The 17,898-nt window shown below is 40.1% G+C and overlaps 1 protein-coding gene across 1 annotated transcript in view; it reads left to right on the top strand.

Moving 5' to 3' along the window:
- Positions 1-214: 214 nt before the first annotated feature.
- The window catches only part of LOC127935789 (forkhead box protein O6-like), a 30,701-nt gene continuing 13,017 nt past the window's right edge, over positions 215-17,898 (top strand). The window contains exon 1 of the mRNA XM_052533966.1: positions 215-1,464. Coding sequence (XP_052389926.1) covers positions 1,006-1,464 — 459 coding nt within the window. The 5' untranslated portion in view covers positions 215-1,005. The remainder of the gene's footprint in view (positions 1,465-17,898) is intronic.

Below are 17,898 nucleotides of genomic sequence, written 5' to 3'. Positions count from 1 at the left end.
CGAAAATATTTTTTACAGTATACTCAGAATAAATGCTAAAAAGACTTGCCATTAGAGATGGACGTGCAAGGAAATTCTGCACATGTAAATCTTTCTAAAGAGGCAGGAATGTTGTGTGGAAGATGCGCGTCCCCCGGATAAACCTGTTCTGGAGGGAGTGACTTGATTCAAGCGCCGTCCAATTATCTGATAGCAGCATTTATCCGCCGCTACAGCCCCGTCTAGTCATCCGCAAACAGGCGTGAACCGATGTGGAAGGAATGTTCGTCTGAATATTTGATCTAACGCAGAGAAAAGGAAATAAAAAGAGAAAAATAAAAACGCATGGGGAATTCAGAATCGGGAAAAGACTCGGCTGACTTGTGCGGCTCCATTAACGCGACCCTATTTTTAGGGCGCTCGCGCCGTGTCTAGTCTACTATCAGTAATAGTGGCTGTGCTCGCGTGAGAGACCGCTTACAAATCTACGGAGGAAAAAAAAAAAGAAAGGGACGGGAGAGCTCCAGACAAACGGAAACTGTGGCCAGACTCCAGAGGAAGTCAATTGATTTCGCCCTTCTTGATGTGATAGATTTACAAGCTTTGCCCAGCGTGTCTGTCAGACCGTCTGTCAAAGCAATCAACAGTTGGTGCGAGCGCGCGATTAAAGGGACTTCGCATGCACGAGACGCTTCAGTGATGGGTGTGTGATTTCAGCACCTCAGCCCTATGGACACCCGCTTGCGTGTGACTGAATTGTTCAGTAATATGGAAGACAGACTGTTGCACATCGTGATGCATTGGATGCTTTTGCGTCTTTAGTAGCCTACATTACAGCAGACTACAGACACGAGAATGAGCAGTCTCTTCACGGCTCCCGGTGCTTTTGTTTTTATTCACGCTTTGCATTTGGTGTAAAAAAAAAAGACTACAGACAGAGAGAATCCTACACACTCCATCCTTACTGGATTTAAGGGCGCATTGTTGTTTTCCCCTTGACCTTGCCTTGTGACGCTCAAAAGCAGCATGTTAATGATGGAGAGCGGCGGCGTAGACGTGCATCAGGTTGAACTGGACGCCGACTATGAGCCGCACTGCCGCCCGAGGTCGTGCACCTGGCCGCTGCCGTGCCCGGAGGAGGAGAGCCGCGCGCTGCCGGTGAAAGTGGAGCCGCGCAACGTGCCGGCGTGCCGGAGCGGAGGCGCGCCGACGGAGTTCAAGCATCCAGCCGGCGCCCCTGCGCCCATCGCGGCCGCCCCAGCGTGCATGTCCGGCGCCGCGCTGGATGTGGCCGGCCAGCTGCGCAAATCCAAGTCGTCGCGCCGGAACGCGTGGGGCAACCAGTCGTACGCGGATCTGATCACGCGTGCCATAGAGAGCACCCCCGAGAAAAGGCTCACCTTATCACAAATCTACGACTGGATGGTGCGATTTGTGCCCTATTTCAAGGATAAAGGAGACAGCAATAGCTCCGCCGGCTGGAAGGTACGGTTACCACCTGATCGTCTTATGTTAGAATTGCATGTTCTGCGCTCGGCATGTAGGTATCTCGCATTTCACAAAAGGCTGTTCTTCGCTCGTGCCAGATACCTGCATGCTTTTGACACGTTGTGGTGAAGGCTGTTCCCTAAAGCACGCATTTGAAAGGTTTCCACAGGGAGGAGAGCAGACGGGCTAGAGTTCAGTGAGTTCATTGCTCTCACAATGTTTTAAATCTACAGTATTGACCGTCTGTGACGCAACAATGGCGTTTATGACGCATTGAGCTTGATCATAACGCCGTCAATGAGATGAGCTGGAGTGCGCGGGCCGTGCTCGTAAGGCAGGTCACCTGGGGGACACGCACGGGTCCGGTCAGCTTCCCCGCGCGTCGGCCACGCACGCACACACGCACGCACGCACGCCTGTCTGTCTGCTCTGAGATCTCCAGAACGCACCCTCCTCCTCCTCCTTCTCCCTCCCTCTCTCTGCCGTCTCATATTCCGTCCTGACATCCATCCAAAAGACTATGGGAAATAAAATAGGCGGTGTAAAATTGTAATTAAAACATTACATAATCGAAGAAGGTTATTTAGTGAAGCAAATGCAACTGCATAATTGCACCACATTGGTTGGCAAAAGAATAAACCACGCCGAATGTTTCAGCTGTTCATTTTTGTGTGTGTGTCATGGTTCAAAGGTTTTAATGAGATCATGTTTGATGTTTTGAACTGTATGCACATGCTCTCACAGGCTTCATGGAGAACCCAAGGGACCTCTGTCTGTCTGTCTCTCCCGGTTCCCTCAGCACCAACATCTAAGTTAGACAATGATAGTCAGACACTGAATTTGAATTCTATTTCTCTCTGTGGTTTGTGGCTTTCTGGCAAGCATTTAAGATCACCGAGATCACATCACAAAACATCCAGAAAGACAAACAATTATGAAGTGTCTTCTTTTATCAGATATTAGATAAAATACAAAACCGTACAGAATAAAAAGCCAGACAAACATTATATATATATATATATATATATATATATATATATATATATATAAATAATAGAATAACACAATAAATATTCTAGAATTATTACAGCTAAACTGTATATATTATTTTATTAATTACATTTTTATAACATCAAGATAATTAATAATATCAATACTAATAAATATACATAAAAGTAATCTACTGCTGCATTTATTCTTGATTTAAGATTATGGCGTGCTCTTGTTTAGATTCATCTTGTCTCACAGAATGTTTTTGTTTTTCATATGTGTGCAATAGTTGATACACACATGCCTTTGATTACATCATCAAAACAACGGGAGTTTTTAATGTTTCTAAATGGGATATTTACTTCATGCTAGATCCTTGTTTTCTCATTGGATACAGAGGACAAAGAGATGGACTAAACTAATCTTAAGCCTGTAGTTTTGAACTGAAATTAAATCTGGTTTAATTCCGTTCACGACTTGTTTGTGCTGCCCAGGGATGCACAGCTGTATGTCGCTCATATGTTCCCATAAGTCCAGGGATTTGATTGGCCGGCAGGAGGAAAAAAATGGAGAAAAACAACTTGATTCAATCAAAATAAGGTTGTGGAAAACAGACCAAGCTCACACATGTTGGCCACAGAACATTTGGCGGCAGATTTTAATGCGCATTTAATTCTGACACATGCAGGCCTGTGTGCTACACACACAAAAACACACAAACATATTTACTTAGGACTGTGTAGAACCTCCTCAGCACACTCATACAAGATGAGTATGAGATGGGCAGAGAAGAACACGCATGGCTCATTCAAGTGACCAATGCTCGCGGTTCACGGTGGGACGCCGTGTCGGAGGGTTTGGCTTTCATGTTCGCTTTCTTTTAAAGTGTCTCTACACATCTGTGGTGTAACATGAGGTTTTCAGATGAGCCCGCTGATGTGAGGCATCTCGTTTTAATTGTACACCAGGAGTGTGTCACATCCTGTTAGCGGCTGTTGAGACGTATGAGACGCCTTCCAAGGATTTATTGCATTTATCTGTGATTTAAAAATAAGTCATGGGATGGGGCTTACTGTTAATGCATGTGTGTCTACAGCGGTTTACAGAGAATAAAACTGGAGCTTTACCTATAGGCAAAGTTCAATTCTACAGCTCAGAGGTTGCTTTTTCAAAGAACTCAATGGATGAGCCTGTCCTCCAACAAAAAACGACCATATAGGTCATTGGTGCAAGCATTTATTACGACCTATATTTACGTTTTAAAGTTAAGCGCCCTCTAGCAGGCTTAAAAATAATGACAGTATCGCGTTGCATCTGTCGTCAAGAAATGACGTATCACGTCATTACCAATCAAAACACACGTTTATTTAAATCCAATATGTGGGTGTTTTACACCGATCTCACAGTGTTTCCTACATATTTTACTAACACCTAACTCCACCCCTAAACCTAACCCTCACAGAAATCATGCTAAATTATGATTTATTGAGCATACACATTTTTGTGCACATCCGTTACCTGGGATCAAACCCATGATAGCATGATTACATATCAAGGAATAAAGCAATAATCTACCAACTGAGCTACACGAAACACAAACCAGAGTGCAAATAAAAGAATACAAAACATTATTATGAAAACGACCTTTTGCCGATAGGTGCGCAATTGTAGTATACGCTCTGATGGGTCGTATTTCAGGGATTTGGACAAACAACCTATACGAGTGTATTGGTTGGAGGACAGGTTGGTCTCATTTGTGATTGTTGATACTTATATGCATATGTAGGGTACCTATAGGTAGAGAGCTTCATTTCTGAGTTAACAACACTTGCTTTCCTTTTATCTTCATTGTTGTAACTCTAGAACGTGTCTTGAGCGTTTATGTGAGAGGCATAGGCACAGAAACTGTAGAAGAGGTATGAACACACATAGTATTGAAAGAGTGAGGAATAGACAGAGAGACATGAGCAACAGTGGCCGGGCTGACCGAGCTCCTCAGTGACCCCAGCGCTGGCCGGCCTGGACATTGAGGCAGATCTCAGTGCCAGGATATTTGGCCAGAGCAGAGGTTCAGTCGGACGCCTTCAGCTCTGGAGAAACACTGTCATTGTTACTCCCTCAAAGACTGTGTAGAAGAAGTGACTGCAACTCAGTCGGCCGTACTGGCACCCAGAGGATGATCTGAAGAGCGCTGAATAGTGAAAACTGTGAAAACTTAGTGAAATAAATGATATGAGGTTTACGGAGATGAGAAGATATATGAAAGGAAAAATCATGAAGTCTAGTCTTATTCACATTAGTCTATGACCCATCTGATGCATGTCCATTGGGATTGGCTCTAGAGGTGTCATTATACCAGCATTAACAATAACCATGATATGTAAAAAATGAAATATCTGTATAATATTAGAGCTACATTAGTAACTTGGTAGCAGTAACTGCATCTGTTTGATTCTCCAACAGAGTAGGTGGCAGTATTGCAGTAAAATGCTGTTGTTCCCCATCATAAAAGTTAAAAAAAGAAGACACAATGTACTAATACTTCCAGTAGATGACAGATGAAAGCTAATTAAGACAGATGAATGTTACTTAGAGCATCATAAATTTATTTCACTGGCAAAAATACTAAACGTTGGTTGCTCTGTTGGTTTGACAGCATTTATTTGCTAGTTATTTACTCCTACTTTTAGCAGATCATCCATATTTAAAATGTACATTTCGCTTCCAGGAAAATGGACAAAACATCCGGGAGTATATAGAAATCTTTGTCCAGTAACGTACTCTATAGGATGAGAATATCTGTTTTTTTAATAAAAATTCATCCTATCTATTTTGTAGAATCAGGATATATTCTTATTGTGTATGGTGCATCTATGCATCATTAAAACAAACAAACAAACAAACAAACAAACAAACAACAACAACAAAAACGATCTCCTAATGTTGAATCAGAATGTTAGAACTGGATCTTCTAGTAGAACAACAGACTCCTCTCTCAAATCATTTAGTCCGTTTAAACTCCGCCCCTCCAAATATACATCGTATTGGCCTCGTCAAGCCAATTTATAGGGTCTGAATGGACTGTGATGCACTGACTGTTACAATACTGTCAGTGAACTTTGTTCCCTAAGATCATAACTATAAAAACAACAACAACAGAAATATAACTGTACAAGAAGTAAAAACTCTAACTGATTGACATTCTATACAGATTATATACATTGACGTGTTGCACCACAGTGCTATTGTATAGTTGGAAACTATTTGTGCATTATTAATTGCATGTTCTGGAATTGTTTGTTTGCGTGTGAGAAACGGGATTTCACGTCCAGGGAGGTGCAGTTCTCGTTAATAATTCAGATGAGGCTCGTTATCACGGCAGCACAGATCCTGCTCTGATTCCACCTTAATTAAAACTCTACTCACAGACACACACACACACTCACAATCCAGGCCCCGCACGCTCAGTGTCACACGCCCGCTTGCACCTTTTTCCGTTCCTGTGCTTTCAGAAAAATGCTACAGTAATGTTGCCGCAGATTATGAGTTATAGAGTCAGACTCCTTGGTGTTGCTTCCCACAGCAGTTCAGCATCAGAATAAAGTCAGTCAGATGAAATGACAGACGTCTCTGTGACCTCTGACCCCGACCAAAGAGACTTGCTAGAGCCTGTACGCGTTAAAGACAATTGACTCTGAAGCCTAGCATGTGCTGCTATTATCAGGTGCTTACATATTTAATCAGATCTTCATAAGACCACCCCCTGCAGAGCTCTGGGCAAACTGAGATTGATGAGCTGTAATGGGCGAGAGGAGAGCAGCCATGATTAATGCATGCGCAGATCCACCGTACGACTGACCCTGGTCTCACAGCAGACTCTGACTGGACACACTGAGTCTGGTCCACTCTGTAGATTACTCCGGCTCAAAACACCAGCCTAGACGGGAAAGAGAGTGTGACATTTAAAGTGAGCTTTTGTCTTCATGTGCTGGATTCATTTCAATTGATTTTACTACAATTCTGAACTTTAGATCAGGCAGAGTTTACGTTTAATTTGGCGCAAAAGTCATGAGATGTTTACAAACTGTCATTCAGCAGTGATGCATGTCAGCAGTGATGCATGTTACAAAAGATTTCAGTTTCAATGTTCAGTATAAAAAGGGTTCTTTTAAATTTTCTATTCATCAAAGAATACTGAAAAAAGAAAAAAAAAAAAAAAAAAAATATATATATATATATATATATATATATATATATATATATATATATATATATATATATATATTTTAATACAAATATTATGCAGCAACTATTTTCAGTAATGATAATAATCAGAAATTCATCTGGACGGAAAATCTAGATTATTTCAGAAGGATCATGTGACTGATATCCCAGGAATCAATTACATTTGAACATATATTCAAATAGAAAAAAAAAGTTTTCAATTGTAATAATATTTCACAATATTACTGTTTTTATTGTATTTTTATTAAAACAAATGCATTCTTAGTGACCCCAAATGTGTGAATGATAGTGTCTGTGGGATCTGTTATCGGCCGTCAGGTAAAAATCTCATACTGAGCTACATAATATGAGGTATAATTTAAAAACAAAATTCCTTCTATCTGCTCAAGAAGAAAAATGATTTTCACAAATGAGCAGAGTTGATCAAATAATCTCAGTTGCGTCATTCCCAGTGCTCAGTCTGACTTCATCTACACAATTACAGTCTCATTCAGAATAATATCGAAGAGTCTTATTTCTCTTCACGTGAGGTAGTTTCTCACAGGTGTTTCTTGTCATGGAAAGAAAATGCAAACTGTTTGTCTCTCCACATATTTCATTCTGAAAACACTGTACTTACATATTCACTTTCTGGCTTGAATATTTTATTTGCATTACTAAATGGGAGATACGCGTGTGTGTCCGTGTGCTGATGTGCCTGTGTTTTGTGGATTTTGTTTGTCAGTTTGATGAAAATGGGTCAGGATGCAGTGTTTAATATGCTGCCCGTGTCACTGCTAACTCTCAGACACGACACATAGCCTGGATTGAACCCTCGTAGCAAGCCTCGCTCGCCGCTCTCGTTCTCTCACAGCTTCTCTCTCTCTGGATTCTCTGCTTTCTCGTTTTTATGATTTATATTATGCACAGATCTATTCATATTTCCCGTCCGCTCTTTTTCTGAAAGCTCATAAAGGATCGTATAGATAATTTATTTTGGATTTGGAACCAGTCCTAAAGGATTCTATTGAAATCAAAGGAGAATTCTGTGAGCATCCAAGATGATGGACTGAGAATTCCAATTGTTGTTGGTTTTTTCTTGACTTCATCAGACTATCAAGAGTGAGGATGTTTTTATCGGATGTAGGTGGTCAGTTGTAATCCATTTAGTCTGAAATACGACAGTTGCACGGTGACCCTAACATCTGATACTGATAAGCAACAGTTGTAAATGACACAGTCAGAGTTGCCAAGTCCGCTTCTATTACGCGACTCTGGGCTTCTTTCATTAAGATGCATGAAAAAATCCAAGGTTGCAGGTTGCGCTTCTTTAGGCTTATTTGAAAAAAATATGGTTGCTTGTTATGAAAAGTGTCGTTTCTTTACACTTCTCCAGTGCATTGATTGACACCCTGTCAGCTCACAGTAGCCAATCAGTGCAATACTATCCACTCCGCCCCCTCACTGGAGAAAAATCATGAAGGCGCGTGACGATAATCCAAGCAATGATAGCAGGAGCGGGGTGACTTTCATTAAGAGAGTACATTTTTCATTTTTACAATGTGTATGTAATGTATTAATTATCACACGCTACAGTAAAAAAAAAAAAAAAAAAGTAGGCATATACTAATCTTGAGCATATTCCTTAAAGGGACAGTTACTAGTATTGGTTCACATATATTTTATTATGCTGTAAATATGTGACTGTGTTACAGCTCCCACTTTAAGCTCTTGTCTTTTTCTCCTTTTCCATCTCTCCAATCTTATTCTGCTCACAGGTGATTGGAGATGAGTGGATAGCGCACGCCTCCTGCTTTCTTCGCTTATTTTTCTAAAATAACTTCTTTTTGCTTTTCAAATAATAGAGTGGTTTCAGTTTAATATGGTGTAGAATCATTTATTGCTGATAAATAATTGATAATGAATAATATTGATGATAATAAATGATCAAATAACATTGGGCTTGTTTTTGAAGCTGCGGTTGCTTATTTGTCTTGTGAGAGTTGGCATGTGTGCACAGTATGACTCTGACTTTAGAGAATTCTTTAGGATTAGTTTCAAATTATTATAGAAAATCCATTAGGAATCTTGAGCATATTCCTTAAAGGGCCAGTTCACCCAAAAATGACAGCTCTGTCATCATTTACTCACCTTCACGTTGTTTTCAAACCTGCGTGGATTTCTCTCTTCTGTTGAACACAAACAAAGATATTTTTAATAATTTTGAGAGATTTGGTGCCCACTGACTTCCACTGTACAGAAAAAAAAGAAGATATTTGACTAAATATATTTTTATGTCTCACAGAAGAAAGTCGGTCATGCTGTTTTAGAATGACAAGCGGGTGAACAATGATACAAATCACTCTCTTTTTTTATCTCTTTAAGGATTTTAAGATGTCTTTAAGAATCTAGTGTTAATTATCTTTCTATTGCTCTAACATACACTTTCACACACTATTTTTTTTTTTAATTGGTTGAGTTATCATCTCTATTGATTTATAGCGTCACCCCAAATTTTGACTACATCAAATCCTGGCTTCCATTAAGTATCTTTATTGTCTTTGATGGCTTGCCATCGGACTCCATCAGTGTGTTAATAGTAACATTAATCTGCATATTAACTAGTGCCAAGGAAAGAGGGATGGAAAAGAAAACCATGAGGGAATTACAAAAGAGGAAAAAGACTGTCGGAAGAGTTGAAATGAGACAGACATGTACTAGAAACAGTCCTTTTTACAGTTTGAAATGATTTAAATACTATCATTTCATTCAATAACCTCAAATTATGACTTTTTTTTCCACAACAAAATATAATTATCAAATATTATCATAAAAAATAAACAATTAATAATATAATATATCCTCCTGTTTCTTGTTGTTGTTGTTTGACCAGTGTAGTCCAGTTCACAAATGTATAACTCTTTTCTTATTTCTTTATTTATAATAAATGGTAAAGTGACTGTTGTAATATAATATAATAATAAATATAATATAATAATGCATTCTGCGCAGTGAACACTCTTTGCCTATTTTTTTTTTTTATAAATATTAAATTAAACTGTGGTTGTTATACAATGATAAATGCTTGTGTGTAGTGTCCACTTATTTTATTGGGGGAAAAAAGTTTTTTTTTTTTTTTTTGCAAATTTGTATACAAATATCTACTTAAAGCAGGCCAGTTAAAATAATGAGTGAAATGAAAGATGTTAAGCGTGTGAGCGCAGTTCATTTTTTAATGGAAGCTCAGGTCAAGTGTGCTGCATTGAGGAACACATTATTTCAAGCCTCCTCTGCTCACCAAAGCTGCATTTATTTGATCAAAAATACAGTACAACTGTAAAATATCATTCCAATTTAAAATTCTATTTCAACTATTTTAATATATTACATAAAATGTAATTTATTTCAGGCACATTTTAAGCATCATTTCTCCAGTCTTCAGTGTCACATGTCCTTCAGAAATCAGAATAATATGACGATTTGCTGCTCAGGAATCGTTTCTTGTCTATCAATCAATTTGTAGCAGTGTGTGAGTCTTTACTGTCATCTTTGATCAATGCAGTGCGTCCTTGCTGAATAGAAGAATGAATATCTAACTAAATATGCATACTGCAGAAATAATAAGAGTAGTATGTTAGTATGCTATTCTGAATGAGAGAGGAAAATAACCGTGATAAGGAGACACTCAAAGACATAAATTGAGATGAGTTTAAGAATTGGAAGGATATGTGGAGAGACGGATGTAATTGCGAGTCGGCCGGCCGGCGTTCTTCTCCTCTCAAACAGATAATGAGAAGCCCAAAGAATCACACACTACGACTACTCCTACTATTTCTGTATTATATATACTAAGACCAGTATGCAAAATGATGTATGCACAGAACATCCGGATGACCTACTTCGTTTGCCAAAATGTCCAAGATATAAATATGTATCCCACAATGCAGTGGGGTGCCTGATGTGTTCCAGTGAACCAGAAGTAATACAACATCTGTGATTTCTAGCTTAGCTGACTTATTATTTTTTATCATAATACAGATGTTGGTATTTTAGCACAAAGCTAATTCAAAGAGTTTTCAAATTTCTATCATTGCATGGTGTTTCATATACTTCATAAAAATAATATTCATTATATATGCACGCATCCCATTGTGAACAAAGCCAATCTCTCTCTCTCTCTCTCTCTCTCTCTCTCTCTCTCTCTCTCTCCTCCCGTCTCAGTTAATGATCCTCTCGGCCTGCCGAGCTGAATCTGAGCGATGCCCACCGACAGCACCACTCAGGCAGAAAGACACACACACTCACACACAGACATATAGAAGAGAGGAAGATCGCAGCCCAGCATTTATCCAGAGTATATGAACAAACCCACACTGACACACTGTCTCTCCATGCATCACATGTGCAGAAGCTAGAAAACACACACGAAAAGCCACACATAGAGTACAGAGAGCAACCTGAAGCAGTAGCACAGTGGTAACCGACATTGACTCTTTCTGTTATTGTACATGTTCCTTAGTGTTCTCAATGAAATGTATGGCAGGGGTCAAAAGTGAGGTCAGATTGTGTGTATTATGACTCAACAAAGATTTTTTTCAGAATTTTTAATGAAAGAGTTTTCTGTGGTATGTGTATGTGTATGTGGTATTTGTAAAGTATTCATTATGTGAATATATATATATATATATATATATATATATATATATATATATATATATATATATGTGTGTGTGTGTGTGTGTGTGTGTGTGTGTGTGTGTGTGTGTGTGTGTGTGTGTGTGCGTGTGTGTGTGTGTGCGTGCGTGTGTGTGTGTGTGTGTATATGTGTATATATGCCAACTCTACATTTATAAAACCACAATATCATACACTATTTTGAAAAAATATTGTCGATTGGTCTTGAGGAGTCTGTCCAGTCATAGATGTATATTAAGTGATATGTGAGTGTGTATGTGTGTGAGGCTCTTGAATATTCACACTATGTGTGTGTGTGTGTATAGACTTCAGCTTTTTAATGAAGTTCTCTGTTAAGTCTCCCAAAGACTTTGCATTCCTCAACCCCCCCCCCCCATACACACCCCCGAGCGTACACACACACACACACACACACAACCAAATGACCCCTCCCCCCATTGCAACACACACGCTCCTGCACACAAACACTTAAAACACACATTCCAAGCATCCTCATTAGCAATTCATGAGCTGAGTCTCATTAGACACTAAGTTTTAGCGCGGGCCTCTGAAGTCGATGGCTGGAGCTGTTATTAATATTTCATATGTCTTCCCATTGAGAAGCTAAAAAAAAAAAGAGAACTTGCTTCGCTTTGGCTACAAAGTCACTCGAGCTCTCGTCTTTTACCCCTCTTTCTATATTTCCCTTCTTTCTTTCCCCCCTTCGTTAGACTGCTTTTATGGTTGCCTCGCTCCATCTCTCCACCCCTCTCTCTGGCGCACAGACCCTAACTCAAACTGACTTAATTGGGCTGTCTTTGTTCGAAGAAATGTGGACCTACCTTACGTTTTCCCATAGATTCAGAGCAAAGATTGAGATGAAACCCATAGGAAAGAAAAAAACTCAAAAAACAAATGAGCTCTCTTTAATATCTCAAAAAAAAGTCCTCTAAGATGTGTCTCCTCCAGCGTATCAGAAAAGAGCTCTCAAATGTCTCAAAATGTTTGGCAAGATACCAAAGTCTGCAATCAAAAGTCATTAGAGATCTAAAATGAACATTTGTCATCAGATGAACTGAGCTGCTATCCACATTCATTATATTCGGCTGTTGAATCTGATCTGCTCAGAGTGCGCTATTAAATCCCAGAAGAAATGTACAAATTGTGCTAATATACACTCACTGCCGAAAAATCTTGATCCTAACCTTTATCTCCATACTGAAATCTCAAGTGGCCAGACAGTGATTCATCTATTCCGAATCATTAAAATATTGGTATATGGGACGCCACTAGCTACTATAACTCTGATGGGTTAGTTTAAATGAAAAGTGCTTGTGAACGACTAGTAGTATAGGCTTGGACCTGGAAACAGTATTCAGTATGTCAAACCTTAACAAGCGGATAGCTCTATGCTCTATGTCTTGTATGTGCCTGCATTTCTTTAAAGGAACTTTATGAGAAACGTTGGAGACAATTTGTAAATGTCTCCAGCCATTTACTCCAGCCTAATGTGCAGTGGCAACGTTAAACAAGCCATTGAAACAATGTTGATTTTCCCCCAAAATATCAGTGGTGCATTCAAAACATTGCTCTTATTGTTTGAGAATCTTGACCAGGGCTGAGTTTCCCGAAAACATTGCAAGCAAAAAGTAGATTGTTGAAACCATTGGCTAGTAATGCAGTGGTCTCAACAATCAGCCTTGACTTACAATGCTTTGGGAGATGAAGCCAGCTCAAAAAATGGCGCGGGTTTGGGGCTGGTCTGTCTGCTGATGGGAGCATATTTGAAAATAATAATTATTTTTGCAGTTCCATTGCATTCGGAAGAATGAATGAAGGTGGAATAACAGGTCTCTATTGGGACGAAGTCAATGGCAGACACAGAGCAGAGCAGCATTCATGTTGCATTAGAGAGATTCAGCTAATGTGGGAGAATCCCAAGTGAACCCTATAACCCCTGTAAAGAGTTTGGGGGGAACAGAGGGGCTCGGCAGACACGCTGTGCTCTGGAAATAAACACATGCATGAATAAGTCAATAGTGGTCATGTCTCGAAATGTGTGCATAAACAAATGAGCGAATATGTGCGTGTGTGTCCATGCAGGCCAGACTTGCATTCTCGACAGACACCACATTCCCTGTGAATGAGAAACAGACCCGGACAGAGAGAGAGACAGATAGATGTCTTTAACAGCCTGATTCGAGTCTGTGCGCAGCTGAGGAAAGAATGAGGAAAGGAGCCCCCTCCTTCCCAAACCAACTTCATTCCCACTTTATCTGTGGGAGAATATGTGCCAGTGCTCCTCTGTCTCTCATTTAAACAGTTCTGTCACAAGAGCCATAATCAAACCGAAAACCTCACAAAGGCAGAAGAGCAAGGCAGTATGGAACCAATTGTGATCTGACGGCAGCCAAAAAACCCATTTACATCTGAGACAGAAGATTCACTGGGTTTCTCTCCTTATTTGACCCTCTTCTCCTGAGCTTGATCAATATCATCTCCTTTTCTCTTCGTCTTCCCACATTTTCGGTTGTCGTCTTGTTTCAGGATGTTGCTTCCACATTTTGCAGGGGTGTTGATTTGTTGCGATGCTGTTTCTCGCGTCTCTCCTGAATTTGTGTTTAATGAATCTTTTGCGCAGTGCAGCACAATTAATTTGTATTCTGTCACGTCTTTTATCCGACACACCTGTTATGACACGTCGCTTATATCAGGTGTAGATTTGATCAATGGGAGCTGCGATGTGCTGTAGATCTTAATGAGGAAGCACGGAATCCAGTGTGCGAAACTTCCCAAAAGCCAGGCGAGTGTTAGGCCGGGTCGCTTTGTGACACAGTGCATGCTGGGAGGTGGCGCTCGGTGCGCTTTAGTGTTCGCTAGGAACAATTAGAGGTAGTTTGCGGCCATCTTGTGCAGTCGCTGGCGGACTTGCACAATAGGACGCGACGCGGTAAGCCGGCGAGTTGTTTCATGGGAAAGAGTGCCTGAAAATGGTGCTCCGGAAGGCGCCCTCTCTCAGTCTCTTTACAAGCGCCTCTTTTATTTTTCCTCTTTCGAACTCTATCAATTTTCCCTGCACATTCTCTCCCCTGGTTTTGTGGTTTGTCTGCCACCCCTCCTCCATCGCTACCCCCGCTTGCTGTGTTCTTTATAAAGACTTTCTCTTTCAACATTATACCCATAACCCCTCTTACACCCCCAACACACCCTCACACACACTCTGACTCTCCTACATTCAATTCCCTGTCTTCCTTTCTTTCGTTCTGTCTTTCTCTGCCTACTATGGTCAGGTCTCATGGGGAAAGACAGTTGGCAGGAAGCAGGCTTGCTGCCATAGCAACAGGATCACTCCCTCTCCCACAGGTCTCCTTAGCAACCGGTAGCTTGGCATTGTTGTAATGAGCGGACCCTGTGTGCCAGGCTAACAGAGCACGAGTGTGTGCGTGTGTGTGCATGTATTTATATGCTATGTCTTATTGTGAAAATGTGCAGTGAGATCCAAGGCATTTTTGTGTCTGTTTTGTGTATTCAAATCATATATTTCATCAACTTGCATATTAAAGGACACATCTCAAACACATTAATGTAGCAGGTTTTAATTAACAATCATGTGACCAGGTGCTTCCCAATCTGTTTGGGGTTTGATTAAAGCGATCAGCTCATTCCACGCCCTGCAACCGAAATAATTGATGCGTGACTTAATTAATGATTTACTAATTAATCGTGCATGCTCTGCCTAGAACAGAGGATGACTTTGTGCTCGATGATAAAGTCAGTCATAGTTGTGCACACTCACTCACTGTGTTTTTGCTTGCGGAGAGAGCGGCGGCACAAAATACTAAAGAAATCCCATTTGTTTGTTGTGAATCAGCAGGCTACATTGTTTTCCACACATTTCTCACTTTTATTTATTCACTTCAAAGTTGAAAAGTTAGTCAATTTTTGAATGATTCAAATGTAATTAAATTACTCTTACATCAAAAATAATTGTATTAATCTGTATTTTTGTCTTATTAGCCGAGTTTCCATTCAAAGTTGCAAATTTAATTTATGCGCAAAATTGGAATATCGAACAAAACATTTGTGAACAAGTCCTGTTTCCATACAACGAATCAAAGAGAACAAAACCATCACTTCCTGATAAACTGGCACTATACATCACTAAGAAAAGTAGAAGAAGCCTACTGGTTAGTCAGGATTTACTTTCCCATTGCACAGTCACATTACTTTTTTGAAGCGCTTGGAGGATTTTAATCACAAAATGCATTTTTCCATCTCCCATAATGCACATTAACGCTTTTTCTCACAAATCAAAAACCACCTCAAGCGAGCGTAAAAACTTTTTTGCGAATGAAGGCATTTTTAATTGAAATTCAGCGTTTCATCACTCAACTCTGATGCAATACTTCAAAATGAGCATAAAAGCAGGGTGATGGAAATAAAGTTTCAGTAAAAAAAATCTAACAATCTTAGATAAACATTAATAGTAACACTTTATCTTAAAATTTTCAATATTAATTAGCATGCATAACATATTGGCAGTTTATTAGGGCTTATAAAGCACATATTAATGCCTTATTCTGCATGCTAATATTATAGACCCCTTAACCCTACCTAGACTTAACAACTACCTTAAAAACAGCAACTTAGGCATAATAGTAAGTCAATAGTGAGAATTGGGCTTTTAAAAAAAAAATGTGAACAAATTTTTCAGACCATTTTAAAGTGTTTTTCATATTTGGTTATATTTGTACTTAACACTAGAAGAAAAACATGGCCAGTGGGGTAAGCAAAATAAGTTTTCATAGTTTCTTATGCAATTTTGCTTCTCATGTGAATTTGATCATTCTTTGAGGGTATTCAGATTGGTTTAATAGGGAAAACAAAAAACAAAACAAAACAAATATTTATTTATATATGTAAAACTTTGTACAATTATTTAATATTATTGTATGTTGTTTTATCGCAGCAAGGAGGTGTGCATCTGTGGATAGGACACAGGTGTAAGACAGTCTTCTGAGTCTGGGCGATCTCCCACAGGTGTCTGTACTCTCCACCTGTTGTGTGAAAGCTTAGCTAGGGATCGTCATCATTTCAGGCTGATGCTGCTCTTAGCACTGCCCCAGTCTGGGCTGGGTGCCATGCGACGCGTATGCCAGGGGGCGGCTGTGCTATGCCATGCCCTGCGAAGAACTGGCTTTTATGCCCTGAAGGTCTGGTCAGCTCTGGCATGGAGGGTGGATTTTCCGATCCCCTGCACCGCTCTCAGATGCTCCTTAATCTGCCTGCTCTATTTTTAAACCTCCCTCCCGTCTTTTTGCTCTATCCGTCCATCCTTCACTTCCTCCCACTCTCCCTCCCTCCTTCAGGCTCTCCCCGTTCCCAGGGAACTTGGCCCAGCTCGCCCAGCAGCTCCAATTAGAGCTCGGTACAAGGGGATGGAGCGCACTAGCTGGCTGCTCCCACCTACAGGTCCCCAGGGGCCCCGGCTTCTTTTCTGTGCCCAGTCTACCTCTCTCAGGTTAGGCTAAAGCTCCAGACGCCGCCCCTCCCTTCCGCCCTGGTCCCTCTGGTGGGTGGGCATTCCGCAGGGAAGAGAGCGGAGAGAGAGAGAGCCTTCTGTCACCAAAGCATTGGCTGTAATGATGGCACTGCTCTGTTTTTAGAATATGAATGATGGGCCTCCATCATTAGCAATGTCTAATTTGAAGACAAAACTGTTTTGGTTCAGCCAAAAAATTGTATTCTGTTATTTACTCTCCCTATGTCATCTTAAACTCAAATGCTCTTATTTTTTCCCCAGGGATCACAAAAGCAGGATTTTCAAGATATTATTATAAAGCTCTTTTCCATATCTCGACATTTTATGGGAAACAGTGACCATGATGGAAAAACTCCACAGCAGCTTTCACACAGCATTTTTCATTTCACATTTTCAAACTGGCACACCATGTTCAGTTATGACATGCAACTACCAGTAGGGATTTGGGAGTACTGTAATGATGTCAGACTTTGTGTGACAGGTCAGTTTGGCACTTTACTTGAAGATTATGAAAACGATAAATAATGACTTAAATTTCAGTATGTTCCCCATACAAATCTATATCGCATGACTTAAGAAGACACTGAATGTAGCATGTTAAAGGGACCATTTGATGCTCTTTTAAAGACCATTATTTTTGGTGAAACAGAATATGTTGAAGTGCCAGATTGTCATAGCAAAGTGAGAATTACCTCTTCTCCTAAGTTCATGAAACAGTCGTCCATAAATGCGTTGCTGTTCTGTTGTAAGTAATCGTAAAGAAAAAGAAAAAAAAAATTGTCATCTCCCTGACATGGCTGCTTCAACACTAACTGTGTTACTGAAACCACGCCTCCTTTCTTTGAGTGAACATTTGGGTGGCATTACGCATTATTTCCACATAGTGATGTAGACATGTGGGGGCGTGTTTAAACAAGCCGTTTTAGGGGGCGTGGCAGAGTCTTAACTTTGATAAAGAATATCTCTTTGGATTTGAGACTTTAGTCTTCGCAACTTTACAG

The sequence above is a fragment of the Carassius gibelio genome, chromosome A19, assembly GCF_023724105.1.
Source record: "Carassius gibelio isolate Cgi1373 ecotype wild population from Czech Republic chromosome A19, carGib1.2-hapl.c, whole genome shotgun sequence".
In the NCBI taxonomy this organism is placed as follows: domain Eukaryota; kingdom Metazoa; phylum Chordata; class Actinopteri; order Cypriniformes; family Cyprinidae; genus Carassius; species Carassius gibelio.
The sequence above is the reverse complement of the archived record's forward strand: the minus strand, read 5'-3'. Positions and strand labels throughout refer to the sequence as shown.